Source organism: Cervus canadensis, chromosome 12, assembly GCF_019320065.1.
Source record: "Cervus canadensis isolate Bull #8, Minnesota chromosome 12, ASM1932006v1, whole genome shotgun sequence".
Classification (NCBI taxonomy): domain Eukaryota; kingdom Metazoa; phylum Chordata; class Mammalia; order Artiodactyla; family Cervidae; genus Cervus; species Cervus canadensis.
Window position 1 is genome coordinate 18,972,682 of NC_057397.1, and position 20,447 is coordinate 18,993,128.

The 20,447-nt window shown below is 45.8% G+C and overlaps 1 protein-coding gene and 1 long non-coding RNA gene across 2 annotated transcripts; one reads left to right on the forward strand and one right to left on the reverse strand.

Moving 5' to 3' along the window:
- Positions 1–3,215: 3,215 nt before the first annotated feature.
- Positions 3,216–11,297, reverse strand: EFCAB1 (EF-hand calcium binding domain 1). The gene is given in 7 exon segments (XM_043484179.1): positions 3,216–3,320; positions 4,608–4,712; positions 5,421–5,572; positions 6,226–6,330; positions 7,039–7,197; positions 11,131–11,160; positions 11,163–11,297. Coding segments are annotated over 7 exon segments (636 nt in total). The 5' UTR covers positions 11,188–11,297; the 3' UTR covers positions 3,216–3,260.
- A 155-nt stretch (positions 11,298–11,452) lies between these two features.
- LOC122451266 lies at positions 11,453–20,149 on the forward strand. Its single transcript, XR_006272355.1, has 3 exons — positions 11,453–11,561; positions 13,915–13,999; positions 19,183–20,149. It is a non-coding gene; the product is annotated as an uncharacterized LOC122451266 (long non-coding RNA).
- The last annotated feature ends 298 nt before the right edge of the window (positions 20,150–20,447 follow it).

A 20,447-nucleotide genomic window follows, 5' to 3' on the forward strand; every position in this document is an offset into this window, starting at 1 on the left:
GGGAGGAATGTTTTTCTGGCAGATATGGTGGGAGGCTTGGGCTGCAGGAAGCCGCACTTAGGATGACGGGACCTGGAATGGTGTATCCCCATGGGGCTGGGATGGGGAGAGAGTCTCCTGGGCTGGGCCCACCATGGCTGCCCTTTCCTCTGCCGGAAAGCTGGCGTCTAGGGGCTGATTCTGGTTCTGGGATGTGTTCAGGGTTGGCTCCTCCTTCACTGGTGACCAGACAGGAGCCACTCCAGGAGGTCATGTGCTCCCCCCAGAGGGAGGGGTGGTCCCCCAGGAGGGGGACACATGTGACATCTGCACTTTCTGGGTATCACCAGGCAGTTGCACAGTGAGTGCATCATGACCAAGACATGATCTGGGGTGCATGTCTGTTCCTTTCCCTGGTAGCTGCATGTGAACCTTGACGACTGGGAGGTCAGGGATGCTGAGAAGGGCTGCTCGGAAGAACCTTCTCTAGAGGGGCTATCGGTACAGTTTCTGAGCCTGTGTGATGGGAATTCCCTTGAACCATCTCCACGACAGCACTCTTGCTGGGGTAGGGAGGAGGGACTCCAGCAGAGGGGGACAGCAGGGGCGTCACGGGGCTATCGCAGAGTGCAGAGCCTTCGTCTACACTGCGGACCGGGCAGGGGACTGAGTTAGGGTTACCCACCTCCCCCGCCCCTGCCAGCTTAGCCCGAGGTGGGACTCATGAATGTTTTGGATGATTTTATGATGCAGGCAATTGCAGGCTTGGCTTCTCACAAGTGCAATCTTGTTCCCAAAGATATTTGCAGGTTAAGAATGCAGGACTACCAGTTTTCAGTGGTAGCTTTTAAATCCTGTGGCTGAAAAAAAAAAGTTACTTGTTTCCCAAACAGAGTCTCTCTGTGCTGCTCAGGGGCTGTGCAGCCCTCCCAGAGGGGCCTCCCAGGGCGTGGAGGGGGGAGCGTGTTGAGGAGCCAGTGGGAGGAAGGCTCCGGGTTACAACTGTTCTCCACAGCCCCAACCCGGCCACCCTGGGGCAGACGCAGTGCTGAGTCCCGCTGAGCCTGGAAGGAGGAGGCGGGGAGGCGGCGGGGCCCACGTGGAGCAGGAGGAGAGGCTGGTCCTCAGAGGGACTCGTGTGCTCGGAGGACCTGCTGTGAAGTTGAGTGAACCCTCGGGGCTAAAGTCATTCACGAGCTGCCACAGAGAATCTAGACATCTACAGAAAGTCACCGGAGGAAAGGACAGGGACCCAGCATGTCCTGGGCTGTGGGGAGGCTCCAGCCACTTCCCTCGGGTGCCCCACCCTCAAGTCCCACCCCAAGGGTTTTAAAGGCTTTTTAGTTTTAAATGAAGTCAAGTAATAAAACAGGGTTATTCACATGGAGGTTGACCTACAGGGAAAGGTTCAGGGACAGATGTATAAAATCAGGGCTTTGCATGATCCATTAAAATCACAGTCGATTATGGCCCACATGCTGGCAAAGAAGTAAATAGTGCGGCACAGGGCAGGGTTGGTCCTCACGTGCCCGCCCTGCCGGCCTTCCCGGGACCATGTAGTCACATGTGCCAGAAATCTCCAGAGATGCAGGCCTGGAAGCCAGCACTCCTACTCACAAAGTCACCCCAAGTGAGGAAGCGATGAAGCTTGTGAGGAGATTTATCTCCGAAGACAGTTCATTTGGAGAATTATTTGTAACAGCAAACGTGGTGACATTCAAATTGTGATGGGCAGGGAAAGAGCCTCCCAGGATGGCTCTGGACAAGGATTTCCTGACCCGAGGGAACGTTCCTGACACAGTGGTTCATAAAAAAGCAGCTTAAAAGAGGAGGTTCAGTGCCATCCCCCAAAAACATGGGTGACTGTGCAAAAATGTAGGTGTCCTCACAGAGGCCTTAAGGAAGCCTGAGAGAGTCTATACCAGAATAATAATATTTTAGTTTCATCTTAAAATTTCTTAAACTTCTGAAATATTTTTCAGTGAGTATTATTTGTAATTGGAAAAATACAATAAAAATTACAAGCATATTGTGTTGCATTTTTTATATACCAACTCAAGACAGAGAAGTTGTATCAAAGTCCATCTGTGTGAGAATCCAAAACTTTAAGAAAACATTTGGACAGTAAAATGTCTTCTATTTCATGAAATTGGATATTCCACTTATTTACAGCACTTCATTTTTAACACTAGGTATTCTTTTGCTAAAATGTCATAAAGCATATGCAGTAACAAGGGGAATTTGATAGGCCATGTGGCCTTTATGTGTCTGCACGTGGACCGGGGGTTCCCACTTGACATCCCCACGGCTGCCCTGGAGTTCGCAGGAGGCAGACGTGGCTCAGCAGCAGAATGAGGCCCGTCTTTCTCGAGCTGCGTCCGATGCCCTCAGCACCCACTGGAAACGGGGGCAAGGGAAGGCAAGGCCGGCTTTGGGGATACCCGGCTGGTGGGCACATGTGATGACATGGCCCCGGATGAGGGGCTGGCTGCACAAGGGGCGTCCCAGGTGGGGTGATGTGGACTAACAGTGGGGCCCATGGGGAGACCCAGGGGGGCAGAACAGAGTGGGGGCTTTGAATCTGACCAGAAGGGGGGCGTCCGGGCTGACTCACACCCAGACCTCACCTCAGACCCAGGGAGGAGCATGCCCCGCCCCTGCCCACCCACAGATGGGTCAGCCTCGTGGTGCTGTCTGTCCCTGGTGTTTGCTCGGGGCCCCTCTGGGCAGTAGGCTGAGCCCTCAGGCACTTCAGACAGTGACACAGAGCAGATGAAAACAGGCCCTGTGTCTCTGGCTGTCTCCCAGGGCACAGCAGGAAGGTGTCTCAATGCTGAACACCGGAATCATCATTCTTTGGAAGCCATCTTGGTTACTGATTGCTCCAACGGGAATTCAGTAGTTTCAGTGATGTTCAGATGTGTGCCCACCATCTTTTCGTCATGAAGAAAACAACTCATGATTACATGCTCTCTCTATTCGTTTCATTCATGGAGATATTTTATGACAGTTTGTGTCAACAGATGGTCTAGGTGGTAACTCCTCTCTGCAGCGATAACCCATCGGGCCAAACCCAACCACAGCTAATAAGGAAATCTGTGTCTACGTCTGTCTTATTTGATCTTACACCAAAGGTGACGATGTATGTTAGTCAACCCTGACCCAATCCCCCCTCAAACACACAATTCACCAAATTCGCCCGCACTTTCCAGGCTAAGCAGGAAGAATACACAGTATGGGTGAGCCTCCCTTTTTACTCACTTGAGATGACATTTAGGAATTCACACCTCATTGAATTCATTTGGATCTTTGAATACTTGGGCTTCAAATTCTTTCTGGCTCTGTGAAATGAAAGTGCTCAAATTAGTACAGACTAACAGAAAGTGTTAGTCCGAAGAGCCTGGCAGTGATGAGGAGCGTGAGGTGGGGACCTGGGATGGGCTGTGTGCTCATTCTCAGGTGCTGACTCTGCTCCAGCCCAGCGCTGGTTCAGGGACCACCAGGAGGGCGAGACCTGGCTCCCAGGGGCCCCTGTCCACAGGCTTAGAACCAGAACCAGGCGCTGGTTCACAGGCCAGAACCAGGGGCTGCAGGAGGGCAGGCACCCTGGGGATCCCAGAGGGCTCATCATGGGACAGCCAGGCTGTGGTGGCAGCAGAGATGCTGGAGGGAGACCTGGGGATGGGGAAGGGGCAAGGTCGAGTAAGACACGAGCCCAGCTGGTGTCAGATTCTGGTGAGAGACTGGGGTGGAAATATGGCAATATTCATGTATTGCATCACTCCACCTGCCTAACACCTTTCAACAGATCCTCATGACCTTCAAGACAAAGCCCAAACTCCGAGCTCCACGCACTGGCCCCTTCCGTGTCCTCCAGGCTCATTCTCAGCCTCACGACTCCAGATGCTCTTCTGATACTGTCCCCCTTTACCTCTCACACATGACACTCCCTCTGTGTGGGCCCTGCTGCCCCTGTGCATCTGGTTGATCACTGGGTCCACAAGACCCGCGAGCCCTCCTTTTCCCTCCAGCTGTCCACCCAACTCCCTGCAGCAGTTTCCATGTCCCCTCTTGACCACACATGCCCCTCTGAGCCCCAGCACCTGGGTCCCGGGGACTCTGTAACCCATGATCAGTGAACCCCGGCAAGTGGCCCACACTCTCTGAGCCTAGGTTTCCTCATCCGTAAAATGAGGAGAGTGATACTGCTAACTTCATGGGGTTGTCAGGGGACAAGTGAGGCCACATGGGGCTGCCAGCACTGCTCATGGTACTGATTGGCATTACTGCAACGCTGGTATAATAATAATTTTATCATGTAATCATTTTCATGTTTTTTCCCCTACTCTGGAGTGCAGCCCTAGAGTTTTTCATCTGGGTTTCTGGCCCACATTACGCTTCAATAATAATTTCTTACAGGAACGAACAAGTTAGTGGATGAAAAAGTCACAGTGGACTACACGAGTTCAAAGACATGGACCAACCCTATTTCTTGGCCACCTTTCTCTTTTAGAAGCCGTCCTCTGTGGGTGAATGTGACTCATCTGATCACTTGCCAAACCAGGGAGTCCTGGGCTCCTGCTCCTATAGGATGTTTTGGTCTCTGTTCTATGAACACACGCCGTTACCTTTGGGTCAGGGAGACATGGCCCAAACGCTTCCAGTAGAAGGGTCTCCTCCCTCACGGCCTGTTCATAGTCCGCGAAAGACAGCTTCCCATCGTGATCATGGTCCTGGGGGCAACCGCCATGCGGCAGTTAACATGGAAACACTGATCACAGAAACACACTATCTTCTCGTGGTCCATGGTTCAAAGAAAGATGTTAGATAAGTAAAAGACTAAGTGATGAAATGGAAAAGATCCTTTAATACTATGGTGAAAGAGAACAAGCTGGAGCTTTCTTTCACCAGGCAGGAAACTGATTCTTGTTTAGTTGCTAAGTTGTGTCAGACTCTTTGTGTCCCCATGGACTATAACTCACCAGGCTCCTCTGTCCATGACATTTCTCAGGCAAGAATACTGGAGTGGGTTGCCATTTCCTTCTCCAGGGGATCTTCTTGATTCAGGGATTGAACCTGGATCTCCTGCATTGGCAGACGGATTCTTTACCACTGAGCCATCAGAGAAGCCCAGGAAAAGAGTTTCCATAATTTGAATTCTTATTTCTATCCCATCTCTGGCCTGTGAATTTCAGTGCATGCTAAATCGCTCAGTTGTGTTTGACTCTTTGCAACCCTACGGACTATAGCCCTCCATGCTCTTCTGTCCATGGGATTCTGCAGGCAAGAATACTGGAGTGGGTTGCCATTCTCTTCTCCAGTGGATCTTTCCCACCCAGGGATTGAACCCATGTCTGTCCTGCACTGGCAGGCAGGTTCTTTACCATGAATGCCACCTGGGAAGTGAATTTCAGTAGAAAAGCCTGAATGATCCATCTCACCATTTTCTTCAGTGTGATCTCCACCAAGTCTTTGATGCCTTCGTCAGGGTCTTCCTCAGACGGCTGCTTCAGGAGGCTGTTCTTCAGCATGTGGAACATCTCCTCCTTGGAGATGAAGCTGTCCCCGTTCAAGTCAAACACTTCAAAGCAATCTTAAAAAAACAACGGATACGAAAGTGCTGTCATTAGCAAGGCAGCATTTGCTCTGATGGTTTTCAAGGCCCAGGGCTCTAGGGTGATACTCTTTATCAAGCCCCAGGACTCAAAGCAATCAATTTCCATAATAGATGTTTAACATCCACTTACTGAATATACTCAACAGTTCTAGAAAGGTTTCTTACACTTACCTACAAAGAGCAGGCCAAGGAACAACAAGTTGACAATTTCATCTTGAAAACCTTGGAAAACTAATTGAAATGTACCTCTTAAACAGAGTTCACTGGGGGTGAATTAGGAATTAACTAAGAATCAGAAACTTGAATCAATGTTTTTGACTTTTATGATTATAATTCAAGTAACAAAATATGTAAAATACTCAATACTTTCATACCTAAAGGCATGCATATATGGTTAGCATGTGTGCTACATGCTTATGTGGTCTTGCTTGGCATGATTCCTCCTTAGAGTGTCCTGATTTGTCTGTTTATTACTTTTTTCCACCCTTATTATTGACTTGAATTTGCTCCCTACATGAAGTCAATGGGAGATCAAATCAAGCAAACAACAGACAAAGCCACCACACTGATTCATTCTTTGCACCTGCTTATCATAAAGTACAAACCATTAGGATGACATGAAATCTTACATTTCATTTTTTCTTCCAGAGTTCCTCGAAGAAACACTGATAATCCATAAACCCACTCTGTTACACTTATGCAACCATCGTTGTCTTTATCAAACCCTCGGAAAACTAAAAAAAGAGAGAGACATACAACATGACACTTGTGCTGAGCTTGTATTCTCAGCGAGGGCCTGCGCCACACTGCTCACTCTTAACGTTTAAGTGAAACTTCAGGACCGTGTGGTCCGATGTTTTCATTTGACAAAACAGGAAACTGAGACGTCACAACGCTGGAAAACTCCTTCACCTAAACTTTTACATTCTCCCTTCATACTTTGTGAGAACAAGCAAACTGAATATCTAAAGACATGAATCAACAATTAACATATAAACAAGTTGGTATACTAGATGTCGGTATGTTAACATGAAATATATAATTTTGTATTTTTGTTACTCAATGAAAGTAATGCTACTACATGACAGGCTAGATCTTAATTTTTACTGAAATACTCTCAATGGTATAAGGAAATTTAAGTGTCCTTTTAAAACTATCTTTTTATATTATTCTATTTACTAAGTAGAAATAGAAATGTTTGGGGTTTTCTGATATAAGGTAAAGAAAACCTAGTTATTCAGGCTGACTTTGTCCTCTTCTTAAATACACAAAAAGAGTGGTCGCTATCTTCTTCCCTACGAATATGAAAATTAAATTTTTACATTCAAGTGGAATTGGGATCACAGAACATGAAGCGTCCCTCCCAGAGTTTGCCTGAACTCCAAATCGTTTTCCTCAGTTATGGCTGGATCTGGCCCATCAGGATGCTGGCATCTGCTCACCCCTGTCCATGATCATGTCGTCCGTCATCCCAAACGTCATATGCAGGATGTTCCGAAAGGCGTTGCGGTCCAGCCCGATGATCACACCCTGCCGCTCCGTCACTTCTCCCACCAGGTTATAGAAGAGGTTGATAAGGCATTTCACTTCAAATTTGCTAACTGGGAAAGCATAAAATTAAGACATAACAAAAAGGCATTTTAACCTTTAAAGTCCAGCTTCAACTCTGCATGAATGAGTCTGCAAACAAACAACACTGGAGCCATCCACAGCCAGCTGTCGACAGGAGACGACCCTGCTTTGAGACTCATGACCCCCAGGTTAACAGAGGACCCCACCACCCCGGAGTCTCGCCATAGTGGGAACAACAGCCATCCCTCCCACAGACTGAGCTGTCATATTTAGGAAAAAAAGATAATATCAGCCAGGTCACTTGAAAGGCAACTGTGGGGTCTGATTATAACCTGAACAAGGCAGCAGAGGTGAGCATGGTGATGTGAAGAATGGTAATTTCCCCCAGCATTTTAAAAACTTAAATTTAAAAACTTAAGTTAAAAAATAAATAGTTTTATTTATTTGTTCGTTTTTGGCTGTGCTGGGTCTTCATTGCCACATGTAGGCTTTCTCTAGTTGTGGCAAGCAGGGACTGCTCTCTAGTTGCAATGCATGGGCTTCTCATTGCGGTGGCTTCTCTTCTTGCAGAGAATAGGCTCTAGGGCACAAGAGCTTGAGTAGTTGTGGCTCCCCGGCTCTAGAGCACAGGCTCAATAGTTGTGGCGCACAGGCTAAGTTGCTCCATGGCTGTGGGATCCTCCCAGATCAGGGATCAAACCTGTGTCCCCTGCACTGGCAGGCAGATTCTTAACTACTGGACCACCAGGGAAGCCCTCTGCAGCATTTTGATTACAGGCATTTGTGAGATTTACAGTTTAGCATTCCCCTGGAGATAGATACCAATCTCCCCCAAACTAGGCACCTACTTGCATCTCATATTAGCTTTTGTGAAGCCATGAGTCAGATTTTGGAAATCAGAATCACCTATTTTCCCATAAAGAAGGATTTAAGCATATTCTAGCACACAGGAAGTGTGGGTTGTGGATGATGTGAAAATGAACAGGCAACCATGAAGCAGCACCTTGGAAGAAGAACACTTTTGTCTAAAGCGTGTGCACACACGTGCCTGCTTGTAGTATACATGACTGTGGAAAGGGTGGTGCAGTAAACACAGAGCTGATTGTGTCCCAATCACTGTCTGAGGTGCCTGGGTGGAAGGATTAGTGTCTGGCATTAAGAACATAAAACGGAGTTTAAATATGAACTACAGGTGGAAGATGGGGAAGATTTTATTTCAAAACAAGACAAAATTGTGGTTGAGCATTTCTGAAAACAAAGAAGATGTGTCCATGTACAAGGAAATAGCACAGAGAAGCAGGTAAATCCCATCTTGTCTTGCAGGCCAGGACAGGTTTGAGGGTGATTTCTGGTTTAGAGCACCACAATTTAAAAGGAACATTGAAATCTTCAGAAAATAAATGATTTAGTAAATAGATTGATAAACAGTAGACAATGATATAGTGGTTATAATTTTTAAAAGAGCTGTTAGTTGCCACAGAAAATGGTATGAATGGTATGTCACTTCCTCAAAAAACTTAAACATCAAAATACTGCACAATCCAGTGATTTCACTTCTGGGTACTTTCCCCAGAGGATTGAAAGCATGGACTCTGATATTTGTTCTCCAGTGTTCATAGCAGGAGTATTCACAACAGTCAAAAGGTGGACGCAACCCAGGTGTCCATGGAAGGATGAGTAGATGGGTGTCCATCCATACAATGGATTATGATTCAGCTTCAAAAAGGAAGGAAATTGTGAATCATGCTACCATATCATGACTCTTGAATACAACAGGCTAGAGTGAAATAAGCCAGACAAAGATGACAAATATTTTATGATTGCACTTATATGATGTACCCAGAGTAGTCAAATTCACAGAGACAAAAAAGTAGGTGGTGGGTGCCAGGGGCTAGGGGAGGAGGAAGGGACCAATAGCCTCATGGGGATAGAGGTTCAGTTTGGGAAGATGAGAAAGTTCTGGAGATGATGGGGGGCATAGCTGCCCAACAATGTGAATGTACTTAATGCCACTGAGCTGTGCACTTCAAATAATTAAAGTGATACATTTTACATTGTGTGTATTTAACCACAATAAAAACTCTAAAAATAAAAAGAGATGTTAATGGTTGCGGAAGTGAGACTTGCCTGAAAGATGATGCTATCTGTTAACATATATGGAATGCTAGCTGAGAGGGTGTTGATTAGCTATTTTCCCATCTCAGCTGACATAAAAATGAAAGAATATTAGTTTATTACCCAAAGTATCAAATCTGAGTAATTTTTCAACAGGAAAAATTCTCTTGCTGAAATGTTTCTTAAATTCAAGAATACAATACTAAATGAAATTAGGGATACTGGAGAAGGGATTTTTCATCTTTTTGGATTGGTGTAAGTCTGCTCTGCAGATCAAATCTGCCAGGTGGTGGACTAACTAGACCACCACTTAAGATACTTTCTTCTCTGATTCTGCAAAATCTACTCACTTCATCCTGCTGGGAACATCACCTGGCAACTAAAAGGAAATCTGACTTTAGAAGAAAGGTCTTCTGTGTAAAGATTCAAAATTATCACAACGTCCATGATTAAGTCACTGTTTCCACAGAATTTAATCATCGAGGTTCCTAAGACTTACTTTAAAAATTTTATGTGAGGACAAAAATCGAAACTGTTGACTGGTTTTCTTGTCCTGTTTTCACTTATCTTTTAATATATTCACAGAATGTCTGCAATACATTTGCAAACACACTGGAAAAGGAACTAAATCAAATTCAGTGTTTGTTGTGCATAGTAGTTATTGCATTGTTTATTCAATATGTTTCTAGATGTTTTAAGAAAATCTGGTCTTTTCCAACAAATGAAAGTATTTTAAGAAAAACAGCAGGACAAAACTCTCAGATTATAGTAACCATAATAATAGATTAAAGGATAACTTTTATTTTAGGAGTTTAAGATGCTTATACACACCATAACTTTTATTTGCAGCACCATCCTGACAGACTTTCCTATCTTTCATTATACAAGATACTAACTCTGATTAGAAGGCGCTAGATTCCATAATCTTTAGAACTACATCAAAACATGTTTGCTCTTCTTTCTTTGCACAATGGGAATAGTCTTGGGATTATGGTTTCTTCTACTTTTAAAGAGACCAGTAGTTTTGTAATAAGCACATAACTTATAAGCTGGATTATCAGACATTTATACCATATCCATAGTTTCCTTGCCCAAGCACAGTTCTGTTTTTGAATCTTAATATAATTATAAAGTTACCTGTGAAATTCTAGGACCACTTTTCAGATTATGTGTGAGACGGGAGTAGGGAGGTTATTAATGTTAACATCTTTAATGGGTGTTCATCTTGCCACCTGCCAAGTCTCCTTCACTTTACAGGAAAGTAGGGCTCCAGAGATGGGAACTGCTACTCTACTGTGTGATTAGCTTTTTTGAGCTCCTTGGTTTCCAGGCACATTTTCTTGCCCTGAGATACAGGTTTCTGTACCACTTTAACCCACCTTTCCTAAGGATGTTCAAGCGTTGATAACCACTTTCCCTTAAGGATTGCTTAGTAAATTCCAGAACTTGTACCTTGACAGTTGATTTTCTCTAAGAGCTTTTTGTTGTGCTACTTCTCTTGATTCCAGTGGTTTTTAGTGCTTGTTTTCCACCTAAATCTGAGGCTAGGGCCACATATGTCTTCAGGGTAATTAAATCACATTTATAACGCAATGGGAAGTTAAGAGAAGGTTTGAGAAGCAAGTAGTGCATGCATGGGTGTAGAATTTGGTGCCTGGAGACCTGGAAATGCTCCTTAAGATCCTGGGCTCCGTGGGTGTCCACCCCAAGTAACTGATGCTAGTGTTCCCTTCCAGACTCCTCTTTAGGGTCTGGCGTGGAGAGGCTCTGCAGACCGGACTCTAGCACCCGCAGGATAGGGCCTGGCTCGGGAGTCTCTGCCCGCCCAGCCCTTGATTCTTACTTACAGTGCTTGCAATTTTTATTTAAGGAGTCGTCAGCTTCTGCAGCTTCTTGCGGTTCATACTGGGAGCTCGGGAAACCGGGAAGTGGCCGGTGTCCGGCGGCGGCTGCTGCCGGGACGGTTGTGAGCCCTGGGTCTGGGGCTGCAGGCAGGTCTCCCCTGTGTGTGTACGCGGTCCTAACACTCGGCGTGGCCGTGGCAACGGCTGGGCGGCCGCCGATTGGCTGCTGGGCAGGAGAGGGCGTGGTCCTAACAGGCGGCGTGGTCATGGCAACCTTTGGGCGGCCGCTGATTGGTTGCTGGGTCTTCGTGCTCTCCCTGGGCTGCCGGCCAGGAGCCCTCCGACCGCTTTCCAACTGTGACATCGGCGAGTGACCATCCAGGTTTGTCTGGCTCGGGTTCACACCCCTTTGCTGTGCTGCACCGTGAGTCAAGGTCTGAATTTTGTTGTGCGCGCCGTGAGGGAATGTCTTGGGTGGTGAGCCCGACGCCAGGTCTTCAGGGAGGTCTGGGAACCTGGGGGATGCAGGAATGAGCAGGTGTGGATCGGGACGACAGCTGTGCAGGAAGGGAGGATGAGGGGCTTGCTCTCAGGTTGCCAGTCCTTTTGCTCTGATGCCAGGAGGGAGTCTGCAGTAAGATATCTTCAAGGTTTTGATGATGTTACTGAGAGCAAGAGGAACTTGTAATAGTTATTATTTTTTCCCCCTCCCCGTTCATTCTTGAGGTGGGGGTGGAGGCTGTCAGTCGAATATGGGGAAAACCCCTAGCAATTTTTTAAGCTGGATAAAGAGTCAACCTTCCAAAAAAAGACATACTGACAAAGGACAGTGGCTCTAGGGTACAACCTGACCTTGCTTTTCTGGAAGAATATCCCAGCAAAATGAATCTTTTACTTATTTGAAAGACAAGTTCTTTGACTGCAAACAAAGGCTAGTTCTTACATCTTTACTATGAGAGAAATTTATGCTTTAAATACAGATGAGACACCCTGTTTGAATTAAGACAGTAACATGGGTTAGCTCAACCAGGAGGAAAAAGTCCTACAATATTCTACAACATGTACTTGTTTCACTTCAGAAGCAGTAATTCTTTTAATACAAATTATTTTATAGTGTGTGTACTATCATTGTAAAATGGAAAGCAGAAAAATTCTACAGACCCTGAGTAACAATTCCAAATCAGGTCTCTGATTCTGTTTCCTTATTTCATTTGTTTTATGGAATGGAAGACTGGGATGCTGTTTGAATCCATAGTCAAGGATGCTGGAGGAAGGCAGGCACTGTGTTATCCTGAAGCAGATTCCTTGAAAACAGTAATTAATATGAAATGATAGTGATTGTGAGTTTGCCAGTTAATGGCTAACTGGTATTCCTATGTGTGGTCTTGTCGGGCATGTGTGGCATTTCTAATAGGATTGTAGGGAACAAATGGGGATGGATGTATTCAGATACATTCACTATGAGACCTTAGGGACTTGTCAGATGTCAAAGCTATGGCAAATATTTGGTCCATTGAGATTGTTGGGGTGCTCATCATAGAGACAAGCAGCTGAAAGAGTGGTTGTCTGTGGTTAATAGGAGAAGCCACTGGCCCCTCTCGTGTCTACCAGGTTGAGCTGAACAGACACCCTGCTGGCACGTCTGGTGTGTCCACGCATCTCTGCAGACTTCATGTGCCGGAAGCTTCTTGAGCACCTTTGGGGAGCAGATCAGTTCTTCCTTTCCAGGCTTTAGACCTGGTCCCACCATTCATGTTCCCTCAAAGTCAAAAAGCCACTGGAAGGCAGTGTGACAGAAGCCTGATTACGAGTCAGAGCTGTCCTATCAGCAGAAATCCCGAACCTGCCAAGAAACTGTGGTGAGGTGACCTGCTCCCACCCTCACTCCCAGGTCTTTCTTCTATGTTATTTCTTTAGCCAGAACTTTACAAGTGCATCATAGCACCTCCCTAGTATCTCAGAGGATGCGTTGTGGAACTGGCCTCACTGTACAGTCTTGCAAACTTTTCTCAGGGAAAGCAGGTATTTATCAGGGGTGTGTTTTGTCCAATGTTGGCCAGCTTCAGAGCATTCTCTACATTCTTGTGCCTTTTTGAACTTAATATTTTTATACCTTAGAACAAGCTGTGGGCCTGATGGAGTCTGCTGAGTATGTCTTGAGACTGGTTGTAATTTCTGTTCTTAGGTTTAGTTGTTTGTGTGGAAGAGATGCAGGACTGCATCCCAAGGGCTTTTTCCGAGTGAAGCAATTAAGCCTTAACAGTTACCTCATATCAAATCGATCAGTAATAGAATAATCAAAAACTGGGCTCACTCTGTGCTGTGTAAGAAATAGTCATAGAACTGTCCAGAGTTCGAGCAGCTTTGGGATGTGTACTTCTGTGGATACAATGGTGTATTAAAGTGATTAGGAGTGTTTCCTTTAATTTTGTGTGCAAAACAGTCTCCTCTTAGACTCACAATTAATTGAAGTTTTGCCATGTTAAAGAGCTTGGATGTCATAGTGATGACAGTATTTCACTTAATGTGGACCTTTTATAATGGAGGCATTTGGAAACTGTGGGAGATGACATCACAGAATTGATTTCCAAGTATATTACAAATCTACTATGAAATTACTTTAATGAAAGGAAAATACAAAGGTTACTTTTCTACATAATTTATATCCAGTTGTACCAGTTTTAGGTTGTAGGGAGAGTGCTGAGAAGTTCTGGGGGGACTGTAGCCAACCTTTCAGACAGGTGACCATCTCTCACCACTTTCTCTCCCCTCTTCTGCTCTGCACAGCTCCTCTGACAGCACAGAGCCATCTCCCCACTCCAGGACTCCTGCCTGTCCTTCCCACCGTCCCCTAGGACAGCTCTTCAGAGAGGTGAGTAAATCGTTATCTGCCTGGAGACCATTCTGTTCCAGCACTTCCCACAGTGAGTGTTGGCTCTCTGATATGTCTCCCCACTGGACTGTGAATCACATGATCCTGCTTTCCCCCCATATTTGTGTCTGTTTTATCTCTGAATCCATGCGTCTGTCTGCTGTCACCCTTCTGCAGTTCGCAGCACAGCCCATGCTCTGTGGTCCACACTTAGGGAGAGGGAGCCGGGAGTGTCCTGAGCAGGTGGAGCCTGGAGCCCTTCCTCCGCAGCGCCTATCCTGGAGACCCCTGTGAATGCAAAGAAGGGACATTAAAGGACTGGGGAGTGAGGAAGACATTTTCCTGAAATACATACTCAACACTCACTGCTATTAACACATTTCTGGTAATTTTTAGGAACCTTAAGCAAGTGAGTGGTGGGGAAGCCAAATGCCTGAGGTTTACTGAGGGTGGCATCAGTTCAGTTCAGTTTCTCAGTCATGTCCAATTCTTTGTGACCCCATGGACTGGAGCACTCCAGGCCTCCTTGTCCATCATCAACTCCCAGAGCTTGCTCAAACTCATGTCCATCAAGTCGGTGATAGCATCCAACCATCTCATCCTCTGTCATCTCCTTCTCCGGCTTTCAATCTTTCCCAGCATCAGGGTCTTTTCCAATGAGTCAGTTCTTCGCATCAGGTGACCAAAGTATTGGAGTTTCAGCTTCAGCATCAGTCCTTCCAATAAATGTTCAGGACTAATTTCCTTTAGGATTGACTGGTTTGACTTCCTTGCAGTCCAAGGGACTCTCAAGAGTCTTCTTCAACACCATGATTCAAAAGCATCAATTCTTCAGCACTCAGCTTTCTTTACAGTCCAACTCTCACATCCATACTCATGCCTTAAAATTGTGCCATACACATTCACCTTGTGTCACGAGGGTGGCATGCCTTAAAATCAGCTTGTTAGCCTCCCCCCCAAATCCTGCTGGGATGCAAATCCTGCATCACATCTATATAGCAATTTGGGTAGAATTGATGTCTTAACAGTATCAGTTTTTTTGGTCCATGGACATGGTAGGTCTTTCTATTTAGGTCTTCATTAGTTTCTCTCAGCATTGTTCTGAGGTGTTATGTGTACACATCTGAGCACCTATTGTTACATGTATTTGTAAGTATTTTTGATGCTAATATAAATGCAACGTTTGACATTGCAGTTGTTCTTTGATAGTACATAAAATATACCTGATAATTGTATACTGACCTTGTATGCTGTAACCATGCTAAACTCATATATGCTTCTACTAGATTTTTTGTAGATTATTTAAGTTTTTCTGCATTGATGATCATGCTCTCTACAAACAAGGACATTTTTACTTCTTGTTTTCCAGTCTGTATGCCTTTTAAAATTAACACTGGGCACAGCCCTCCAGCCTCGGGGGCAGCAGGCATGCCTGCCTCCACCCTTCCAGTGTGCTGTGAAGAGCAGTGATGAGAGGGACCCCTGCCCTGCCTTCCGTGTCGGAGGCAAGGTGCCATTGTCTCCCATCACACGTGCTCTTTGCTGCAGGTTTCTCACAGATGGCCTACGTCAGGGTAGGAAGTTATCTATTCCAAATTTCCTGAGTGTGTTTGTCATCTGTGGGTTGTTGAGCTTGTACTGATCATCTACCCCTCCCTCGCCGGCAGAGTCAAAAGCATGTGTTGGATGAGCCGCACATCACAGAAAATTCCGTCAGATCCAGAATGCCTGTCTTTGAGGAAAATAAGTGATCGTGCTCATCCTGGACACTCACAGCATTTGTCTTCTCCAAAGTACTCTGAACAGTGAGCATGACTGATGCACAGAAGGTCCACCTTCATCCCCCACCCTCCTCCTTGTGACTTATTGTCAAGTAGCATTGTAAGTCACCGTTTTATAAAATTGACTACATTACAGACTTTGTTCACCTTGAATTAACTTCACCACTGAAGTACTTTGCCCACAAATGACCCACTTAATGGCCTGATGTTGTCTCTAGAGCATTACTCAGGGGGATGTTTTTTCACTGTGGTCAAAGTTTCACAGCTTCACATTTTATCTTCAATGTAATGTTCTTTTTATTTACTACTTCCTTTTCTGTGAAAGCATACTTCTCTGGCATTTTTGTTACTGAGAGATTCACAGCATTTTGTTCTTGAAATACAGTTTATCAAACAGTGTAAGCTTAGACGTGTTGAGATGCATTGTGATGGTTTGAAGCACATCCTTAGTATCCTACCTGCTTCTGTGGGAGGACCACCCTTCTCCGTGCTTTACATCAAGATGGGACCACATCGCCAGGCCTTGGTCAGAGGGATGTGGGCAGAAGTGGGAGGGGCTGCCCAGCCTGGCCACAGCGTGTCTCTCCTGACCCTGGAGGCAGAGGATGTGTGCTGCACTGGGTGGGTTGGGGGGAACGTGTACCGGGAGCCTGGGTGTCTGAGGCTGATCTTTGGAGGACAGACACACCTTCTGTGGACACTGAGTAAGAAGGTCTTCAATGCTCTTCCACCCTGAAACTTGGGATCTCGTGTTACAGATCCCTACCCTGAATAATACATCCTATCCAGCAAAACGGTGCAGCCGATCCTTGATAGGAAGGGGATATGCTCCACTGTTTAATGGAACATACATAGTTAATTATGTGCATCTTCCAGTTGTGCATGCTAAAGAATGAATGGTTTATAATCTTGACATGTTGTCTCCAGGAAGAGCAAGAGTTTCCCCAACTGTTTGGCTTTTTTTTCCCCCTCTTCCTATGAAGCAAGAGAGCCCAAGCGAGATTTACAAATATTTCTCAAGTTAAAAAAAAAGTTTATAAAGTACTACGTTGAGTATACCCAACCTTAAATACCTTAAAAATTGTAAAGATTTTCACAATTTACTCTCCTTGTTCTATGTGCTTATTTTAAATGGTCTTACTACTCATGCTGTCATTAGTTCGTATTTTCAACCACAGTGCATGCTTAGTTGCAGCTTCCTCTCCAGTGATTCTTTTGTAATCTCATAGATCAGAGAATACATTTGTTTGTGGCCATCTTTCTGTAGATCTGACGAGATCATCCTGCCATCCTTCTCTCGATGGCAGAGCCCCATGGGCGGGGGCTGGAGCGGCACTGTGCTCTTCTCGTGGGCTTATGCCTTTCCTGTTACCATTATCCTCAAATCAGTGTTTCTGTGAAGAAATGACTTTAACCTACTTGTCCTTTTTTTCAGGGTTAGTTCAGTCAAAACCAGATAATTTAATCCAGGCACATGTTAGGTGCAATGCCTGTGATGTTCTGAAAGCAGACAAACGCATACAACAGATAAATGAATGAAGGGGTCCTGTGTCTTCCCCCACTTCGCTGAACACTGGTCTTGGGACACACATGTGACTGTTCTACAAAAAGGAGAGCACATGGTTTTGAGAGCCTGCCTTGGAACACATGTCATCACCTAAACAACAACAAAAGCTCATTCTAATGTAACAACTCGGGGTGGGGAAGTTGATCCTCTGGGTGATGTGGGAGAGCCGTTGCTGTTTTCCTTTGTTCCTCTGGGCACTCTGCGGGTGTCACACCTGAGCATGCAGCCTCACCACCTCCTTCAAACAGAAAACAGAGATGGTCCTGAGGGAACCTTCTGAATTGTCACCTCTTCCCCGAGGCTGCCAGGGCATCCGCCTACCCTTCCTTCCTGTGTTAGCCGGAGGAAGTGTTTTCTCCCCAGGCAAGAAGGATACTCTTCATAACGTTTCCGAAAAGCACATCACATTCCCTTCACTTTTTTTTTTTTTTAGCTTAAATCCACATGTCCCTTGCAGTGACATCCTTGGAGCTTTGAAAGCAGGCTTTCTGTTTTTTTTTTTTCCTCCCCTATTGTTTCTGAGCATCTGCCTACCTTGAACCATATTGTGTTCCGTGAGGTGATGTCATGTCCTGTGCCGAGGAGAGACCCAGTTAAACAATGAAGAGTCCCGCCAACGCTTCAGTTATGATGACATCATTCGACATGTCAGTGTTGGGTTCGAGTTTGTCGATAATTAGCTTCCTGCTAATTTTCCTGCTGCTCATCATCACTTTTTAGGGCTCGGTGGATTTCAGCCTCAAGATCAGCAGAACCTTCACTTTCTCTTTTACATCCCACCCTGGGCTTTATACCGAGTAGAAATAGCACAGTTTGCTTACATTCAGAAGGTCAGAGTCAACAGAGTCAATGGATTCTTTCCTTTAATAGGTTATCAATTTACACATTTGAATGTACTTCCATCAGGGAGAGCTTAGAATCAGATATCTCCTTCTTTTGGTTCATCCCTGGTGAAATCATTTCCTGATGGAGGTCAGGTTCTAACCCTGGCAGATCTAAGCATCTCTTAACTGAAGCTCAAGTGATTGTTCAGGACTCATTGCAGGCAAGGGGTTCAGGGACCCAGCCCGCTGTTGCTTCTACTTGTTATTCCCCCGAGTTTCATTGACAGGGGAATTCCTGTCAATGAAACTTCATGACTCTAGTGCTTTTTTGGAGTCCCCTGAAGCATGTCCATTCAGTTCAGACCTGGGAACCTATGAAGCAAAGTGTGACTAACCCTGATCTTAGAGGATGCGTTTAACAAGATGACTGCTCTTGATGACTTGGGAGAGACAGCCTAGACATCGGCTAAGCAGCCTTGTTTTATAATCTCCGTGGGCTGATGGGTTGGTTTTCTGCAGAAGGCAACGCCTCATTTGAGAAGCTGGCTTTGTGGCTGGGACTGTGGCTTCTGCTGGGTTAGGGATGGGGTGGGACCAGCAGGAACTCGGGAGATGAGAGGAGACAGAAATCTCAGTCAAAAGAGAGGGAGCCAGATTAAGTCTCTTTGGGGTTGATGGAAGAATGATCGGTATGGGGTTCTCAGGGGTTGGCTGAGAACCCCCGCATTCACTGGGGATCCTGCCATTTCTCATTAAATCTGAAAACTTAGGTATGGCCTCTCCTCAGTGCTCTTGCATTTAAACAAAAATCGAGCCCCGTTGCAGAGCCTTGGTTCAGTTCTGAAGTGTTTCTTCTTATTCTGGAAACCAAGTTCTTAAATGTCTCTGCGTCAAAGTCTTGTTTTAACCATAGATGTTTCTCATTGTGTGTGTGTGTCCATATAACCTGGGAATTGATGATCAAGTCAGTCCTAATTTGTATTTAAAAATGGTTCATTTCCCTGATTCTAGGTCGTGAGCAAAGCTCTGGGAGGTGGAGAAACGCCATGCTGGGAGGGGACATGGAGATGCCCTTGATGACGCTTAGAGTGTGGTCCACGGCCCGACTCTGCAGAAGGTCTGGTGTGAGCTGAGTCCAGCTCTAGTAAGAGAACTGTGAGTTCCATATACACAGATATACTTTGAAGCATTTTCAAGTGATTCAACGCTTTCTGAAAAGATCTTCTTTGATGAGGATGTCAGGGGGCATCTCATGAAGGGGCATCCTCTCTGCTGGCCATGGCTCCCCCACTGTCTCACTCTTATGGGGGACCTGGCTTCCCTCCCATGTGGGCGGTGTGCTGAGCCCGGCTGGTCCCACACCCCCACCGCCCTGATTGCTGGGACACCTTTGGAGCTACTTGGATGGGGCCCTGATCCTTTCTCCCCGAGGCCGCAGCCCTCAGAGCTTGCTGGTCTGGGTGAGGGTGTCAGATAGAAGTGTTTACATTTGCAGCAGCGTTGGAAAGAAGGGAGCTGTGAAACAGTCCAAATGTCTCTGTGATGGTCCCAAAATGCCTACATGTAGTTTTCTCCTTGGCTCACTTAGAGAAGTACAGGTTCCTGAGTGCCTGAGCTGGGCTTACTTGACCTCTCAGTCATTACTTCATTTCATCCTCGGGAAAGGCCTCGGGGCATTTCCTGATCTTCTCAGGGAAGAAGCCCATGACCAGGAGGATGAACCAACCAGCCAATCAGAGGCCAGGCTGGCCTGAACCAGGACTGCTCACATCCATTACATTCTTCCCAGCTCTCTCCTGCTGGACGCAAGTTCGGAGGTTTGGACCCCTCTGCTGACCTCAACTGGCCCCGTGTAGTGTGGACTGACTCCTTCATGGCTCAGCTGAGCCCAGGGGACATCCCAGAAAGCTCTGCATGCATACACTCTTCTCTCCTTTGTACTGTTCGTTTGGACATCAGTTTATGTTTTTTTATAAATTTATTTTTAATTGAAGGATAATTGCTTTACAATGTTGTTTTCATTTGTCATACATTGACATGAATTAGCTGTTAGGTGTACATATTTCCCCTCCCTTTTGAACCACCTCCTACCCTTTCTCACCCCTCTAGGTGGCTACAGAGCCCCAGTTTGCGTTCCCTGGGTCATACGGCAAATTTCCATTGTTTATCTATTTTACATACTGTAGTGTGAATGCTTCCATGCTACTCCCTCCAGTCATCTCACTTCCTCTCCTGCAACCCATGTCCCTAAGTCAGTTCTCTATGACAACAGTTAA